Here is a 13125-nt window from a genome sequence, read left to right on the forward strand (position 1 = left end):
CTGGAATATATTGCTCCACCTTCTGAACAAAAGTGTTTCCTGTGCTCAGTCCACTTTGGGTCGCTGCATTAATCCTCAAATCAGTTTCTGTAATGTCACACTGCAGTCCTATTTCATGTCTGAGGTGTCTAGACTATCAGTTTTCCTAAATGCCCCCTACATATCAGTGGTGAGTTTCAGACTCTTAGTGTTGCATGCTTGTCATTGTGATGTGTCAAAACACTTCCAAACTTAATCAAGCTTTCTCTTTGTTTAGAATGAACACGGGCGGGTGTCACATGGTCTCCACAGCGCAAGTGTGCAGTAGTAATGCAATTGCAATCAGGTACATTTTTAATTTACAGTTTAAGGTCTTCCTTTTTAACCTAAAACATGATGGTGACAACTTTCTTTTTTTCCCCATCAGGCACTCTGGCTTTTTACAAATCAGCCTCCTCAGAACTGCCTAGTTTCCTCCAAGGGGCACCACTCACCCTTTACCACCACTTCCGTTTTAACCCTCCAGTCTGGCCAGTGCTCACTGAGAAGTAACACGGCAAAAGATGAAGTAAACTGCTTGTGATCCAGAGTGCAGAGTACCATGGTAAGCCTTCAAGTCAGCTTCACTACATTGTGCTTCATTAATAGTGATAACAGGCCTTTGTTCTTTTAACCAGTTGGTTTTTAGGGTTTTATTTACCCCACACCAACAATCTTAGACTGAACTGTAGGCACAACAGGCGCTTTGTGAATATACAAGACCCCTCCCATGCACATCAAATGTGATGTGAAGAAACTAATAGGTTGACGATAGGGCTGACCTGGCACACAAAAAAATCAGCCCTGGCATGTTTTGCCAAGATGGTCCATGGACCCAGAGCTCGATATTACGTAATGTACTTGCAGCTTGAGGATTTGACTTTGTCTGCCAAGTGATTGGGATCAGATCATTTCTCGATGAAGGCATACGGATTGGTTAAATAATACAAATTTTATATAGGCTACAGAGTATCATTTAAAAGAATATTTTGTTTGGTGGTGTGCCTTGTGATTTTTCAATTTAAAAAAAAAAAGGACTTGGCTCAAAAAAGGCTAAGAAACACTGGTCTATAAGAAAGTCTAAAGGAATAAAATGATACGATATGATGACGATGTGATGCCTGTAATTTAGTCATTTATGCCAAGTTGACTTGATTTTTGTACCCATAAGGAAGACGAGTCCCCACAACGCGACTGTGAATAGATTTAGGTCCCCACAACATAAGGAATACCAGGGACAGAGCTTACCTCCATCCCTCAGTATCCCCGTTAGTTTGCTAACATTCCTTACCAACATGTCAACGACGATTTCCTCCTTGTCCCCGTCCCTCTTCTTCGTTTCCTTCCCGTCATGTTCTGTTGCTGTGCTGACACTTGTCGTCTGTTATTTTGGAGCACTTTTGGGCATCCACCTGTTCCAAACTATGAGAAGCTCTAACCCTAACCCAAGACGGGGGGGGGGGTTCTACGAGTTTGAGAAGTAATTGGACGGCCCAGTGTTGGTATAGTAAATGCACCAATGGGCCGCATTTTCAGCCGTTTTGTAGCAGCTGGCCTTAAGGAAGACGAAGAAGTGTCGGCCCACCGGGAAGCTCATAGTCAGGGGACGCTATTTTGAGGCTAGATTTACACACTATCCCATGGATGTTCATTACAACCTCCACACGTCTTGAAATAGTTTTATAGTTTTTCTTAATAAAAACAGAGCTTTGTGAACAACCAAAATCTAGTGGTCCAAAACTGTGTTAAATGTGTGTACTGTACGTATACAACAACATGAGTTTGACGGAAAAGGAGGCTCTGGAAAAATTGACCTCAATGTGAAATATTTTTCGTATGTGTCCACAGTGACTTCATTTTTCAAATGTGTGAATAAATTGCATCCAAAATAAGTCCTGTGTCTATATCAAACTTGATGTAGCCGTTTTATTGGTAAAATCATGAGGTGCTTCCGGTTAACCCATTAAAGCCTGAAACGCCTGGTAAAAATGCCTGTCATTTCAGAAAGGACTTTCCTGGGAAATTGAGTTTATTTAGATAAAAATATTAAAGTGAATAGCTTTTCAATTGAAAAAAACAGTAATAGCAACTTGTCGATGCCTGGATTTAGTCCTGATGAAGTGCGAAGAGTAAGAAAAGCATGTAATGACTGTAACAGTCTCATGTCGTCTTCAAACATAATTATACCTCACCTATAAATTCCGGTTCAGCGTGTTCAAAGTTATCAGCAATGATGTCATCGTGGAGCGGGAAACTCCTCAAAATCGCTGCCTTCATAAATCTCTTCGCTGTCAAAGTCCTCCATGTTTGCTCGAAGAAATGTCAAAATAATGTCACGAGGAACCCTTATACCACCCGCAAATTGACGTATCATATTTACCTGCGTCTATGGTAGAGTTATGCAGCCTCGCTCCCGGCGTCAATGATAGAAATGGGGCAATGTTTTCCCAGGGTCAATGGGTTAACGCGTCACCACTGCTTTCTGTTGCTCATCCTTTTTGCTGATGATCCACACAGTGGAAACCAAGCTCCCGATCAGCACATTTAAACCAAGAGAATATCAGTACATTAAAATAAATAAAAAAACATGGTAGACAGTATATCTTGGACAATGACTGAACAGATTTGCTTGTATAAGCAATAGGGCTGTAATCAACCAAAGAAACTCTTGTTCGACTAATCGGGAGGAGGGGGTGCTTTGCGAGTGCGGCTAATTTAATTTGAAAAGAGCCGCACCCACAAAGCACCTGTGCGGCTGCGGCTCTTAATTTGAAAAGACCCGCAGCCGCGGCTGCAGTTCAACAGAGTCTGGCGGCTCTGACAGCGTTTTGCATTACGTTCATCTGTGCAAGACCATAGCCAGTGATATCCGAAAATATGTCAACTAGTGATATCAGCACAATAACTGTTGAGGAATACAGAGCGAGACTAAACATAGGAGCGCAGCTTCGCGGCTGAGACACAAATAGACTGGGCGCTCCTGCTGTTGCGAGCGCGTGCGCCTGCAGTTATAAAACCAATAAAACGGTTATTAGACTAAAACATTGAAATATGCTAATAATTCTGATATGTTCATACTCAAAACGGACGGAGCAACCTTAGCTTTCCATTTTTAAATGATATGCCATGTTTGTAGTAGAGCTGTGAAAAGCAAACTGTTGCTTGCGAAGCTTGCATTCCACTTATTTTTTTTACCGTCATCTACTTTTTTGTCACACTGCTGATGTCTTTGACATGGATGTGACAAGAGGACTGACTGTAGCCTAAAATGAAAAGTTTCAAATTCACGTCTAATTAATGGCAACACTAATCTGTCTGTCGGGGGCGCTCTCTGAAAACAGGCTGTTACCTGTGAAACATGGGTGCTCTAAAACACCCCTATTAGACTTGGTACTTTCTTTATCTCTGAATGAAATTCACCATAAAAAATGTATAATAATTTTTAAAAAATGAGTCGACCAATTACAACTTTGGTCGAGCCAGAGCGTGTCGACCAATTAGTCGACCAGTCGGCTTTGACTTTACAGCCCTAATAAGCAACCCCTGAAATCAATTTGTGATGGATGGATCTGAATATCACATGATCAAACTTACAGAGCTGAAGTGAACGTCATACTTAATTCAGGGACCCTGTGATGTGCATGAGCGAGCCATAATAGTTGGAAACTTTGCTATTATTATATCCACCTCCTTTTATTACTTGTGATAAACCTTGTAGGTTTCGCCACAGTGGATCATCTGCATCTATTTTCAGATCTGCAATTACTTGAAAATCTGTTTGCTTTCTGTGTCTTTAGTTTTCTGTAGTTGGCCTGTGTGCTTAGACCCATGGACAGAGAACTGTGAAACGTGTTTCCCATGTGTGCTTTCATGAAAAAGTGTGCATGTGATGTAATGTTTATTTACACTTGCACATACTATCCAATTGAACATACTCAGAAAAACCTTCCATGGATATAGCTGTCATGATAGAATCAACGACAGCAGCCATTAACTAAATAACTTTAATTTTATGCAATATGTCTTACATTTTATTTGTTTCTCCTACAGGAGAGGAGACCCCCCCCCCCCCCACACAGACAAACAACGAACATGTTTGCATCTCTCACATCTTCTCACCTGTACCAACAGTGTCACCATTATCTCTTGCCCTTGAACAGAAAAGGTCCACACACTTATGGCAGCCTGCTGAAGAGCAAAGGCCTTTGTTATTGTCCTGAGCATGTTATTTCATGTCTGTCAGTGACTCATTGCTATTAGCATAAACTACATAATATTGTGAATATTTCCCATGTTGTGCATCTGTTTGTACAACCCAGCGCCCCCATTGCTTTTTTTATACAATGCCTTACCGATACATGTTTTGAATTTAATCTGTGTTTTGATGTATGTAGAGAATGCTCTAAATACAGTAAACACAGATGGAAATGCAAGGGGAAAAAATATTAAAATAATAAAGGAAAAAAAATCCAACCCTCAAACATGATTTTGGTGTCGAGTTCATGTCAGAAATTTAGTAGAGAAACGGTTTTGTTAATGTATGTTTTTGTTATAGTGTGACATTTCACTGTAATACGCTCACACAATTTTTTTTTTTTTAAATCGTGAAATGTGAGGGGCTCTCACTTCTGCATTGCCGATTAATTGCATTTGTCCTTGTTTTGAAGATCTTATTCACATGCACAAAGATCAACTCTTCTGTAATATAGAGCACATTTGAGTATATGTAATGTGTGCCGCTAAACCAAATTCCACCATGCTAGTAGCTCTTTATCTGAGGCCGAAGAAATGGGTTTCTAGCATGTGCATCCCACAACAATGCCCCATGGTGATCAGAAGCATAACACCTGTTTTAAAATTAAGACGAGTGTGAATCCATGCTTCTATCTCTAACAATTGTTTACAAAACATCTTGAATCTACATCAAGTTCACAACCTTAATCTAAAAATGTAGTCTTTGATCCATAATAAACATACTTTACAGAAAGTTTCATCCAAGTCCTATATTGATGTATGCTGGTCACAATCAAACCGAAAAGCCTGTTATAACCCAAAGGGACCAGTATCATCCATAAAGAGAGAACAGAACCAACAACCTCCTTCATTATCTTGTGAAAAACTAAGAAAATTGTACTAAAGCATGTTTTATACTCTGACATTGAACAAGTGCAGCACGTGTACATTTTTGGTAGTCTTGTCAAAAGCCATATCACACAGAAAATACTTATCGCGGGCCTAATTCTATAAAAAAACACAACCCACACCCAGACCACCAGGTGGCGGTGCCGAGTCGCAAACCCTCGGTCGCGGAAGAAGACGTCCGTGGACAGACCTCAAAGGCGGAACTCACCGTTGTATTTCTCTCCTGTTCGAACACGACGTGCGTCGTCTTCACTTCTACATTGTGAAAGGTAAGAGCTCCATTGTGGCCCATGTCTGCCGAGTGAAACGATAAATATATGATTGTATGATTATGTGAGACGGTAAATGGACGGTGTTCACTTAACGTTACGTCAAGCAACTGTATTTGGAGGGGAAAAAATGCGTAGTAGATGTGTTGGCCTTTTTGTATTCATTCGATATACAACCGAAAGTAAATGCGCTATATGTTATTCTTCTTGTGTGGGTTCGTACGTATGCAATTACACGGTAAAACATTCACTGGCCACATGTATTTAGCGTAACGGACAGTGCGTGTAAGGCCCATGGACATTTCTTTCGTCAGTCCGTGAAACAAAAGTGGGAAGGAGTAGCATTATGCTACAAAATGGCGCCGAACAGTAAGATGCCCGTTATTGTATGCTCAGTCAGGCGGCGTCACGTTGTCAGGCCTTGAGGCCCAACTCCGCATCCATGTTGAAACACCGTTTTTATTTCTTAACTGGATTTAATCGGTTCTAGTTTCGATATAGATTAATTAGAAATCACGCATTAAAATGTTTTTGCACACTTGTGCATCTTTTTAGGCTAACATTTTGTAAATGGAGTAGTGACCTACTTTAATTCGAGACGACGTCGGTCGATGACCAGGAAGAGCTGTTGTTAAAAATTCACTGTGTTCTATGTTGGGTAGGTGGTTGTGGTGTTTTGAACTGCATTGAAGATGTCGGACGAGGGTAAATTATTCGTCGGAGGACTGAGCTTCGACACCAACGAGGAGTCTCTCAGCAATGCCTTCAGCAAATTCGGAAGCATCCAGAAAGGTGAACCCCACATTTCCACTACATTTTAGGAAAATGATTTATATGCCCACTCGATGTAATTGAGCTTCTTTAAACGATTGTTTTCTTACACTTCCCCCTCCTTCCCTCCATTAGTGGATGTGATCAGAGACAAAGACACAGGGAGATCTCGTGGCTTTGGCTTTGTGAAGTTTGATAATGCTGAAGATGCAAAAGATGCTTTGGAGGGCATGAGTGGCAAGGTAAATACACTCTGCACTATTAACCCCTTATTCACACCATTATTAAACACAACATAGATGTTTTTGTGTAGTTTAAGTGAACATTTTCTTTCTGACTTATTGATTCCTCGCTGCCTTTTTGTTAGTCTTTGGATGGCAGGGAAATTCGTGTGGATGAAGCAGGAAAGAGTGGACGCAAAGGCGGTAGCCAGACTGGCTCACGTGGTGGTGGTAGCCGTTTCGGAAGATCCTGGGGGGCGAGAGGGAGCCGTGGTTACCAACGTGGTGAGGACCAACGTGGTGAAATGCACATTTATTATGTTTTAACATTTACACTGTGACGCTTATTCGACTTTTGTTTTTCAAACCACAGACTTTGAAGGCGGTAGTGGATACTACTCAGGTGAAAGGGGGTACCGTGACAGGAGTTATGGCGACCGCAACTTTGGAGGTGGAGAAAGGAGTGGTGGCAGTGGCGGAAACGGAGGATACAGGTCTGGGGGATACTCCAATAGCTACAGAGACAATAGGTAAGTTACATTAAGAATACAGTTGTTTTGTGTAATGTTGATAATAAAGCCTAATGTGTTTGTACAAATTACTTTCAGGGGTCAGGGTGGATACGATCGTGCTTCAAGCTACCGTGAAGGATATGACAGCTATGGTGAGCATTATTGATATGCATTTTCTGTGTATGTAGGCTTATGTTGGGGCTGTAATGTTCAAACTTAACACCTTAGAGTCAGTTTGATTGCACTAGTTATTGTAAAACCTTAATATAGTTGGTGGCACACTCAACGAGACTACTAAACTAGACTACACTAAAACCATCTCATGCATCACTACTGCATTTATGCAGTTTCACAGCCCCAACATATAAAGATGTGTATCATGTATGCCCCTCAGTTTTATAGTTGATTCCAAGCTTCGTCCTACACTAATTAGGAGGCCGGCAAACAATTGACACGCTGTAGCATTCAGCGTTTGCCGTTATGATGACCGCATCTCATCTGATGGAGCCCCTTAGGCAAAAATGAGGGAGGGTTTTGGACTGTCTGTGGGTTGAGGGGGATTTTGAGACTCCAGTGTTCGAACTTTCAGTGTCTTTACCTGTGTGCCCACTTCTTATCCTCAGCTTCACAAGAGTAAACATCTCCCTGATTCAAGATCATCACTTGGCTGGCCGTATTTCAAAGATGCGCTCCTCGAGGAAAATGTCCACGTGTTATTGCTGACCTTAGTTCTGTCGTTCTGTTGTAGTGGCTCAAATATATTGAAACAATTATCTAGCCTATAGTTTTGGTCATTCCTCAAAACATAAGATAATTTTCAACGAAAAACTTTGACCTTGCTTGATTAGGCATCTATATTCCCTCAAAAGGCCGTTGACCTAAAAGGCATTCTTGCAATCCAATAAGTACTATTATTCCGATTCCCAATTTTGGATTAAACTGCTCCTCTCTGTGGCTTTTTGTTGAACAGCCACTAAAGCTACTCCCAACTAAGTGTTCCCTCCATTGATTTCTTTCGTTTTTGGGTTCTTTTTTATATCTAATGGGGCTTTGCTTTTGTACTTTTTTTCTATTTTTTTTTCCTCGTTTCTTCTGCCAGGTTCTAAACAGAGTGAGATAAGAGAATCCCCTTAGAGGAAATACTTGGGAGATTTTATGCTAAATTCCTTAGCCTCAAACTTGGTTTCGCTGAGGCTCCTGTTTGTTCAATTTTCCAGAGTGAATTCCTTTCAGACTGGGCCAGCTGTTCATGAAGTTGCAAATTGCAGCATGCTACAGTCGGTCCAAGGTATCTTCTGTCCTCAACATCTGCATTTTAAATGTGCTGTAAAATTGACTAATCTTGTTTAAGTGATCGAAAAGTGTACCTTCGTTTCCCCCAAAATATCTCAACCGGGAACAGTTTTGTACTTTTTGTTCTTTGTATGATCAAGTTTCTTTTCTTTGTCAGTTTGGCTTCATGGAGCCTATTAAACAGACTGTGGAAAATAATCTCGATTCCTTTGCCTTCCGGAAATACAGCATGCGGAAGTTGAGCTGAGAGCTTCAGGTTCATGTGTCAACTGTAGTGCTGTTACAACCACATCTCCCACTAAATGTCTTTAAATTAAACAAAGATGTCTCTGGGGGCAATGATAAATTGGCAGATCAGTCTGAAGATTATTTTTTTTAACCAAGTTTCAATTATATTGATTGAAATCTAACATTCTAACTATTTTGGAAAAACATTCATTGGACTTAAAAAAAAAAATTGGCCTTAAAGTGGCACAGAATTTTTGGAAACGTCAGTTGGGTGTCTGGTCATGTTAATGCTTCATTACGTTCAAGAGGTCAGCTCCATCAAAAATCTACAAGTCCTTGGAGAATGAAGCGTTGCGCCTACCAACAAGTGCTCATCAGAGATGAAAGCTGCTCTCTTGCCTAGGTCATATGTGGAGAAAGTAGGCCAATGCACGTGAGGTAAAAATCTCCTTTTGCTTTGCTCACATCCTTCAAACTCAGTTCTCATTGTTTCCATGAATACCTTGAAGTTAGTCACTGTTTAGTCCTCTGCTTCAGATGTTGCCTACAAACACGGTCCCTTCTGATAGTTAAATTCTCCTTGAGTGGGGGGAAGGAAACTCCTGGAATATTTGCTCCACCTCGTCCTCAAAGCATTGGCCTCTAAAGTCGTGGGTATTTATGCTCAGTCCACTTCAGGTCACTGCATAAATCCTCAAATTTGTTCTTGTAATGTCCCGCAATCCTATTTCATGTCCAAGGTGTCTAGACTATTCAATTTTTTTTTGTACCCTACATAAGTGGTGAGTTTCAGACTCCCTGTGTTGCATGCTTGTCATTGTGATGTCTTATGTCCAAACACAGGTTGTCAAACTTATTCTGTCTTTCTCTTTCTTCAGATTGAACAGACTGACTGATGCTTCACAGATTCTCAACACGGTGCAGAATGTGCAGCCATGGGTGCCAGAGTGAATGCAGTTCAGGTACATTTTATGATGAAGAAATCTCATCTCTGAAAACCGGTTTGATGTGTTGTTTAACTGCTGCTTTACGTTTCAGGTTCAATGTGCTGGAGCACGATCTGGAGCTAAGTTGATGGCCTCTGCCTTGCTCATTGGCACAATTGACCTGTATGCACTTGTGACTGAGCATTGTTTTTTGCTGACAGTAAAGGGTACATTGCAATGCTAAGGAGTGAATGCACTCATCTCATCTTAAAACTTAATTTTGTAATTTCAAAATTAAAAGCCTGGAACAAAAACTTCTGTGTTTCATTTACGCAGCACAAATGCAGTCTTATCGGGGTGAACCAGAGTTTAGCTGATGCAGACACCAATTTATACACATCTTGTTGGTGCCTTCACTATTCTAGCATCAATAATCAATAGATCAATGAGACATAGTGCACTAAAAACCTTCAAATCAATTAATTTTTTAAAGATATTACATTATTACAGGGTGTGTGTGGGGTCTTAAAAAGTACTAAAAGTTGATCAATCAAGAAAGTCTTAATTGTGGGCTGCGGCAGGAATGTATTCGTTTTCCCTTCGTGTTTGTTAAAATTAACGATGCGCAGGCATGCTTGCCTTGCAAGATCGGCTCAGGCCGCGCGCTCACACGTGACGTAACAAGCGTTACTTGTTTATTTTAATAAACCTTGCCTTTGGTTTAATTTATTATTTCAAGCCTTGTTCCTTTCCAGCTTACGAGTTCCTTTGTATGGTTGTGCTCTGTAGATTTGAAACTGTTTTGTAAGTTTAATGTGTTGCTGATTACAGCTTCAAGTGGGGATAAGGTCTTAAAATATTTTTAAAAGGTCTTGAAAAAGTCTTAAAAGGTATTAAATTAACTTCAGGATTCCTGCATATACGCTGTATTAGATGCAAAGCAGGATAAGTGTTAAGCAGGCTTTGTACAGAACTGGCAATAGATTTTGCACCATATAATATCAATTTGTCAAACTTTTGTTTTCTTGAGGGATATACAGCTGGTTCTGTTGACAGAGATGAAGTAAGAATTCTCAGACAAAATCAAAAAGTTTCAGTTTTGTAATGTACAATGAAGTTGTTTTTTTGTGATGCATGATATGAAAGCACGCACCATTCAAATCACAGTCAAAAAAGTAACTACCAACGACTACCTTAAAAGTCACAAAAGTGCACTCAAACAAAAACTTATACCACTGGATGTGATCTATCTCTGGAAACACAGCTGAAGAAAGACAGGTTCACCAGAGTAAGGTAAAGGAAAAAGAATTTTAATGAACATTTACAAGCAGGTCCATGTGATACTGACAGTTGCCAGTCGTTGAGCTCTGCATTGGTCATCGTGATGCTGCTTACACAAACCTCAAGCAGCCAAAACGCTTGTGCAAATACTCCTCACGGTGCTGGAGGTTGAACAGCTCTGGTACCAGGGGGGTGACCCAGCGATCTGTGTGAAAGATGCTCTCACCAACCTGCAGTGTTACAAAGTGTTACAGACACTCAAGTCATCCAAATCTGTTCATAGACTTCCCTTCTATTGGCCTCATGTTATCTTTTAGTTTAAATCCACTAAATACACTCATGAGGATTACATACAAATAATATACTGTATAAAGGCAGAAAATAAGATCACATTGTTCAGTGCATCAACTGTCTTATTTTCATAATCGATTAATCTGTATGGATGATGATGTTCTCAAATGTCTTGTTTTGTCCAAAAACTATTCAGTTTTAATGATTTATTTGTTATATGGAGCAAAGAAACCAGACAAAAAAATCTTAATTGAGATTGAGAAGTACTATTAGCAAAGAAACTACAATAAAAACAAACAGAACATTAACTAATAAATAATATTTAAATTGAAAATGTACATGGAAATGTTTTGACCTGAAAATTTACAATTTACAATTTCAGGAAAATACCACAAACATACCCGTTTGTGCACCGATTTGTGATAATTGTGCAAGCCATTTAGGCTGTGTGATTTAATTCAAACATACCCAGTAGGCAATGAGACAAAAGAAAGGATTTCTTTACCTTCCAGCCGGGAACATCCTTCATGATAATGGCCTCCTGTTCTAGACTTTCTCTCAACAGACGTAAAGTCCTGGACAGAGGGGAAATCAGACTTAAAGAAATATCTATCCTGAAGGTGACAGCACCCAAATAACACACTAGATCTATTTTTTTAATTTTTTTATTTTATTGGTACCTTCGGTCGTGTTCTGCCAGCATCAGGGGCATCATTGCTACCCTAGCTTCCATCTCTTCAAAGTGAAAGCGTCTGAAATACACAAACATGAAACATCAAGGCACATTTGTTTAAATACAACCATTCACACACAAAGTACAGGAAAGTGTGAGCAAAACCTCCATTACCTCCTTTCCCTGTTCCATTTGATTAGCCTCCAGTAACCAAACGCCATGATGCCTAAGCCAATGCCGAACATGCTGTATCCTGTTGATTAAAGAGCTCATTAGGTACAACCACAGAATAGTTTCAATTTGGTTTTCAGGTGATTTTCAGTGTCTGAATCAACATGGACTTCATCAGGCTCAGGTACATTCAACACAGTTTCTCACTCAGATGTTATAAAGATGAAAATACATGAATCTTGCAGACTGTCAAAAATATCTGTGGCTTATGGAAATGCATTTCCACACTGGCACTGAACAGACCATAGTAGCTTCTGCACCAGTGATACCAGTGATCGATTAATAAAGAACATCATCAACAGTTTAATCAATCATGAAAATAATTGATGCTGACAGTTTCATATAATAAGAGATCGTCCTACAAAGACTGTTAAACTGTATTTTGACCGTGACATCAACAGTGAATGTGAAGGGTCATATATATATTTTCAGGGAAATTGGTGTAAATATACAGTTTACATGATTCTCACAGTAATTAAGCAATGTGTGCTATACTGGGGCAGCTTTAACACCTGTATTTGATGGAACCAGCAATCAACTTCATGCTACTTATTCTTGAGTTAGTTAGTGACTATCTTTTCTGCAAGACAACATTTTGTATTGACAAATATGTTAAGTACTCTTATGTTATACTGTTGACCATGGCAAATGTTCACCTAGGAGCCATTCAGAGCATCTACGTTATCATTTTAGCACATTATCTGCAGTGTCTACGAGCAGACCAGTTAGCATTAGCTTCTAAATAACGAGCAACAAACGTCACATAGCCTGAGCATGTTGACTCGTGAATAGACGTGTACGTTGAGCAAAGAGAGTATGTGGTGCAGGTACCCGAGAGTCCTCGTTTTGGAAGGTTTCTTTTATAATCGAAAGCGGCATAGCCTCCCGAAGGAGGCATGTCCTGCTTCACCTTGGACCCCGCCATCTTCCTCCTAGCTCCTCCAAAACACGACGGTGACGTCACTGAAGCCGTTCTTCTTCACTCAGGCAGGAAAGGCTACCACGCCGCATTGAGCTACCGCCCCCTACGGGTCAGGATTAGAACTACGTCTGTAAACCATAAACAGCAAGTGATTATTTTATTTCGCTACGTTATTTTTTGTAAATACCTAATTTTAGTTTCAGTTTTTTTAAATATTGAGTATAATTATTGTGTCATTAAAAACCCAACAAAAGATGCAATTTTAAAAATGTATTAGGACAGATGAGCAACCATCTCTGAATCAAACAGTCAAATATAATAAGAAATTAGACTAAAAATGTGCATAT

At 40.0% G+C, this 13125-nt stretch overlaps 2 protein-coding genes across 4 annotated transcripts; one reads left to right on the forward strand and one right to left on the reverse strand.

Annotated features, from left to right (window-relative positions):
- Positions 1 to 5310: 5310 nt before the first annotated feature.
- On the forward strand, positions 5311 to 9696 carry LOC310927933 (cold-inducible RNA-binding protein B-like). Of its 3 annotated transcripts, XR_014592841.1 has the most exons (8): positions 5311 to 5429; positions 6092 to 6221; positions 6336 to 6442; positions 6568 to 6706; positions 6795 to 6951; positions 7030 to 7085; positions 9333 to 9416; positions 9493 to 9696. XR_014592841.1 is itself a non-coding variant. In XM_083890365.1 (7 exons), exons 2-7 carry the CDS (start codon positions 6122 to 6124, stop codon positions 7568 to 7570), a joined length of 573 nt encoding a protein of 190 aa, XP_083746491.1. In that variant the 5' UTR covers positions 5311 to 5429; positions 6092 to 6121; the 3' UTR covers positions 7571 to 8424. The 3 variants fall into 3 exon arrangements, 2 of the variants coding, with proteins under 2 accessions (XP_083746491.1, XP_083746492.1); XM_083890365.1 differs by lacking the exons at positions 9333 to 9416; positions 9493 to 9696 and adding an exon at positions 7557 to 8424; XM_083890366.1 differs by lacking the exons at positions 9333 to 9416; positions 9493 to 9696 and adding an exon at positions 8151 to 8424.
- A 973-nt stretch (positions 9697 to 10669) lies between these two features.
- ndufa13 (NADH:ubiquinone oxidoreductase subunit A13) lies at positions 10670 to 12816 on the reverse strand. Its single transcript, XM_083890411.1, has 5 exons — positions 12688 to 12816; positions 11800 to 11878; positions 11633 to 11704; positions 11458 to 11527; positions 10670 to 10891 (listed from the first exon to the last, which is right to left on the reverse strand). Exons 1-5 carry the CDS (start codon positions 12779 to 12781, stop codon positions 10772 to 10774), a joined length of 435 nt encoding a protein of 144 aa, XP_083746537.1. The 5' UTR covers positions 12782 to 12816; the 3' UTR covers positions 10670 to 10771.
- Positions 12817 to 13125: the final 309 nt, after the last annotated feature.

Source organism: Microchirus variegatus, assembly GCF_963457635.1.
Source record: "Microchirus variegatus genome assembly, chromosome: 5".
Classification (NCBI taxonomy): domain Eukaryota; kingdom Metazoa; phylum Chordata; class Actinopteri; order Pleuronectiformes; family Soleidae; genus Microchirus; species Microchirus variegatus.

Bases quoted from the DNA above. Each gene is read 5' to 3' on its own strand.
- ndufa13 (XM_083890411.1), bottom strand. From the start codon at position 12,781: ATGGCGGGGTCCAAGGTGAAGCAGGACATGCCTCCTTCGGGAGGCTAT. The intron at 11,705-11,799 runs GTAATGGAGGTT...TGTGTATTTCAG, and splicing joins AAATGGAACAGGGAAAGGAG to ACGCTTTCACTTTGAAGAGA. The intron at 11,528-11,632 runs GTACCAATAAAA...CCCTCTGTCCAG, and splicing joins CTGGCAGAACACGACCGAAG to GACTTTACGTCTGTTGAGAG.
- LOC310927933 (XM_083890365.1), top strand. From the start codon at position 6,122: ATGTCGGACGAGGGTAAATTATTCGTCGGAGGACTGAGCTTCGACACC. The intron at 6,222-6,335 runs GTGAACCCCACA...TCCCTCCATTAG, and splicing joins ATTCGGAAGCATCCAGAAAG to TGGATGTGATCAGAGACAAA. The intron at 6,952-7,029 runs GTAAGTTACATT...AATTACTTTCAG, and splicing joins AATAGCTACAGAGACAATAG to GGGTCAGGGTGGATACGATC.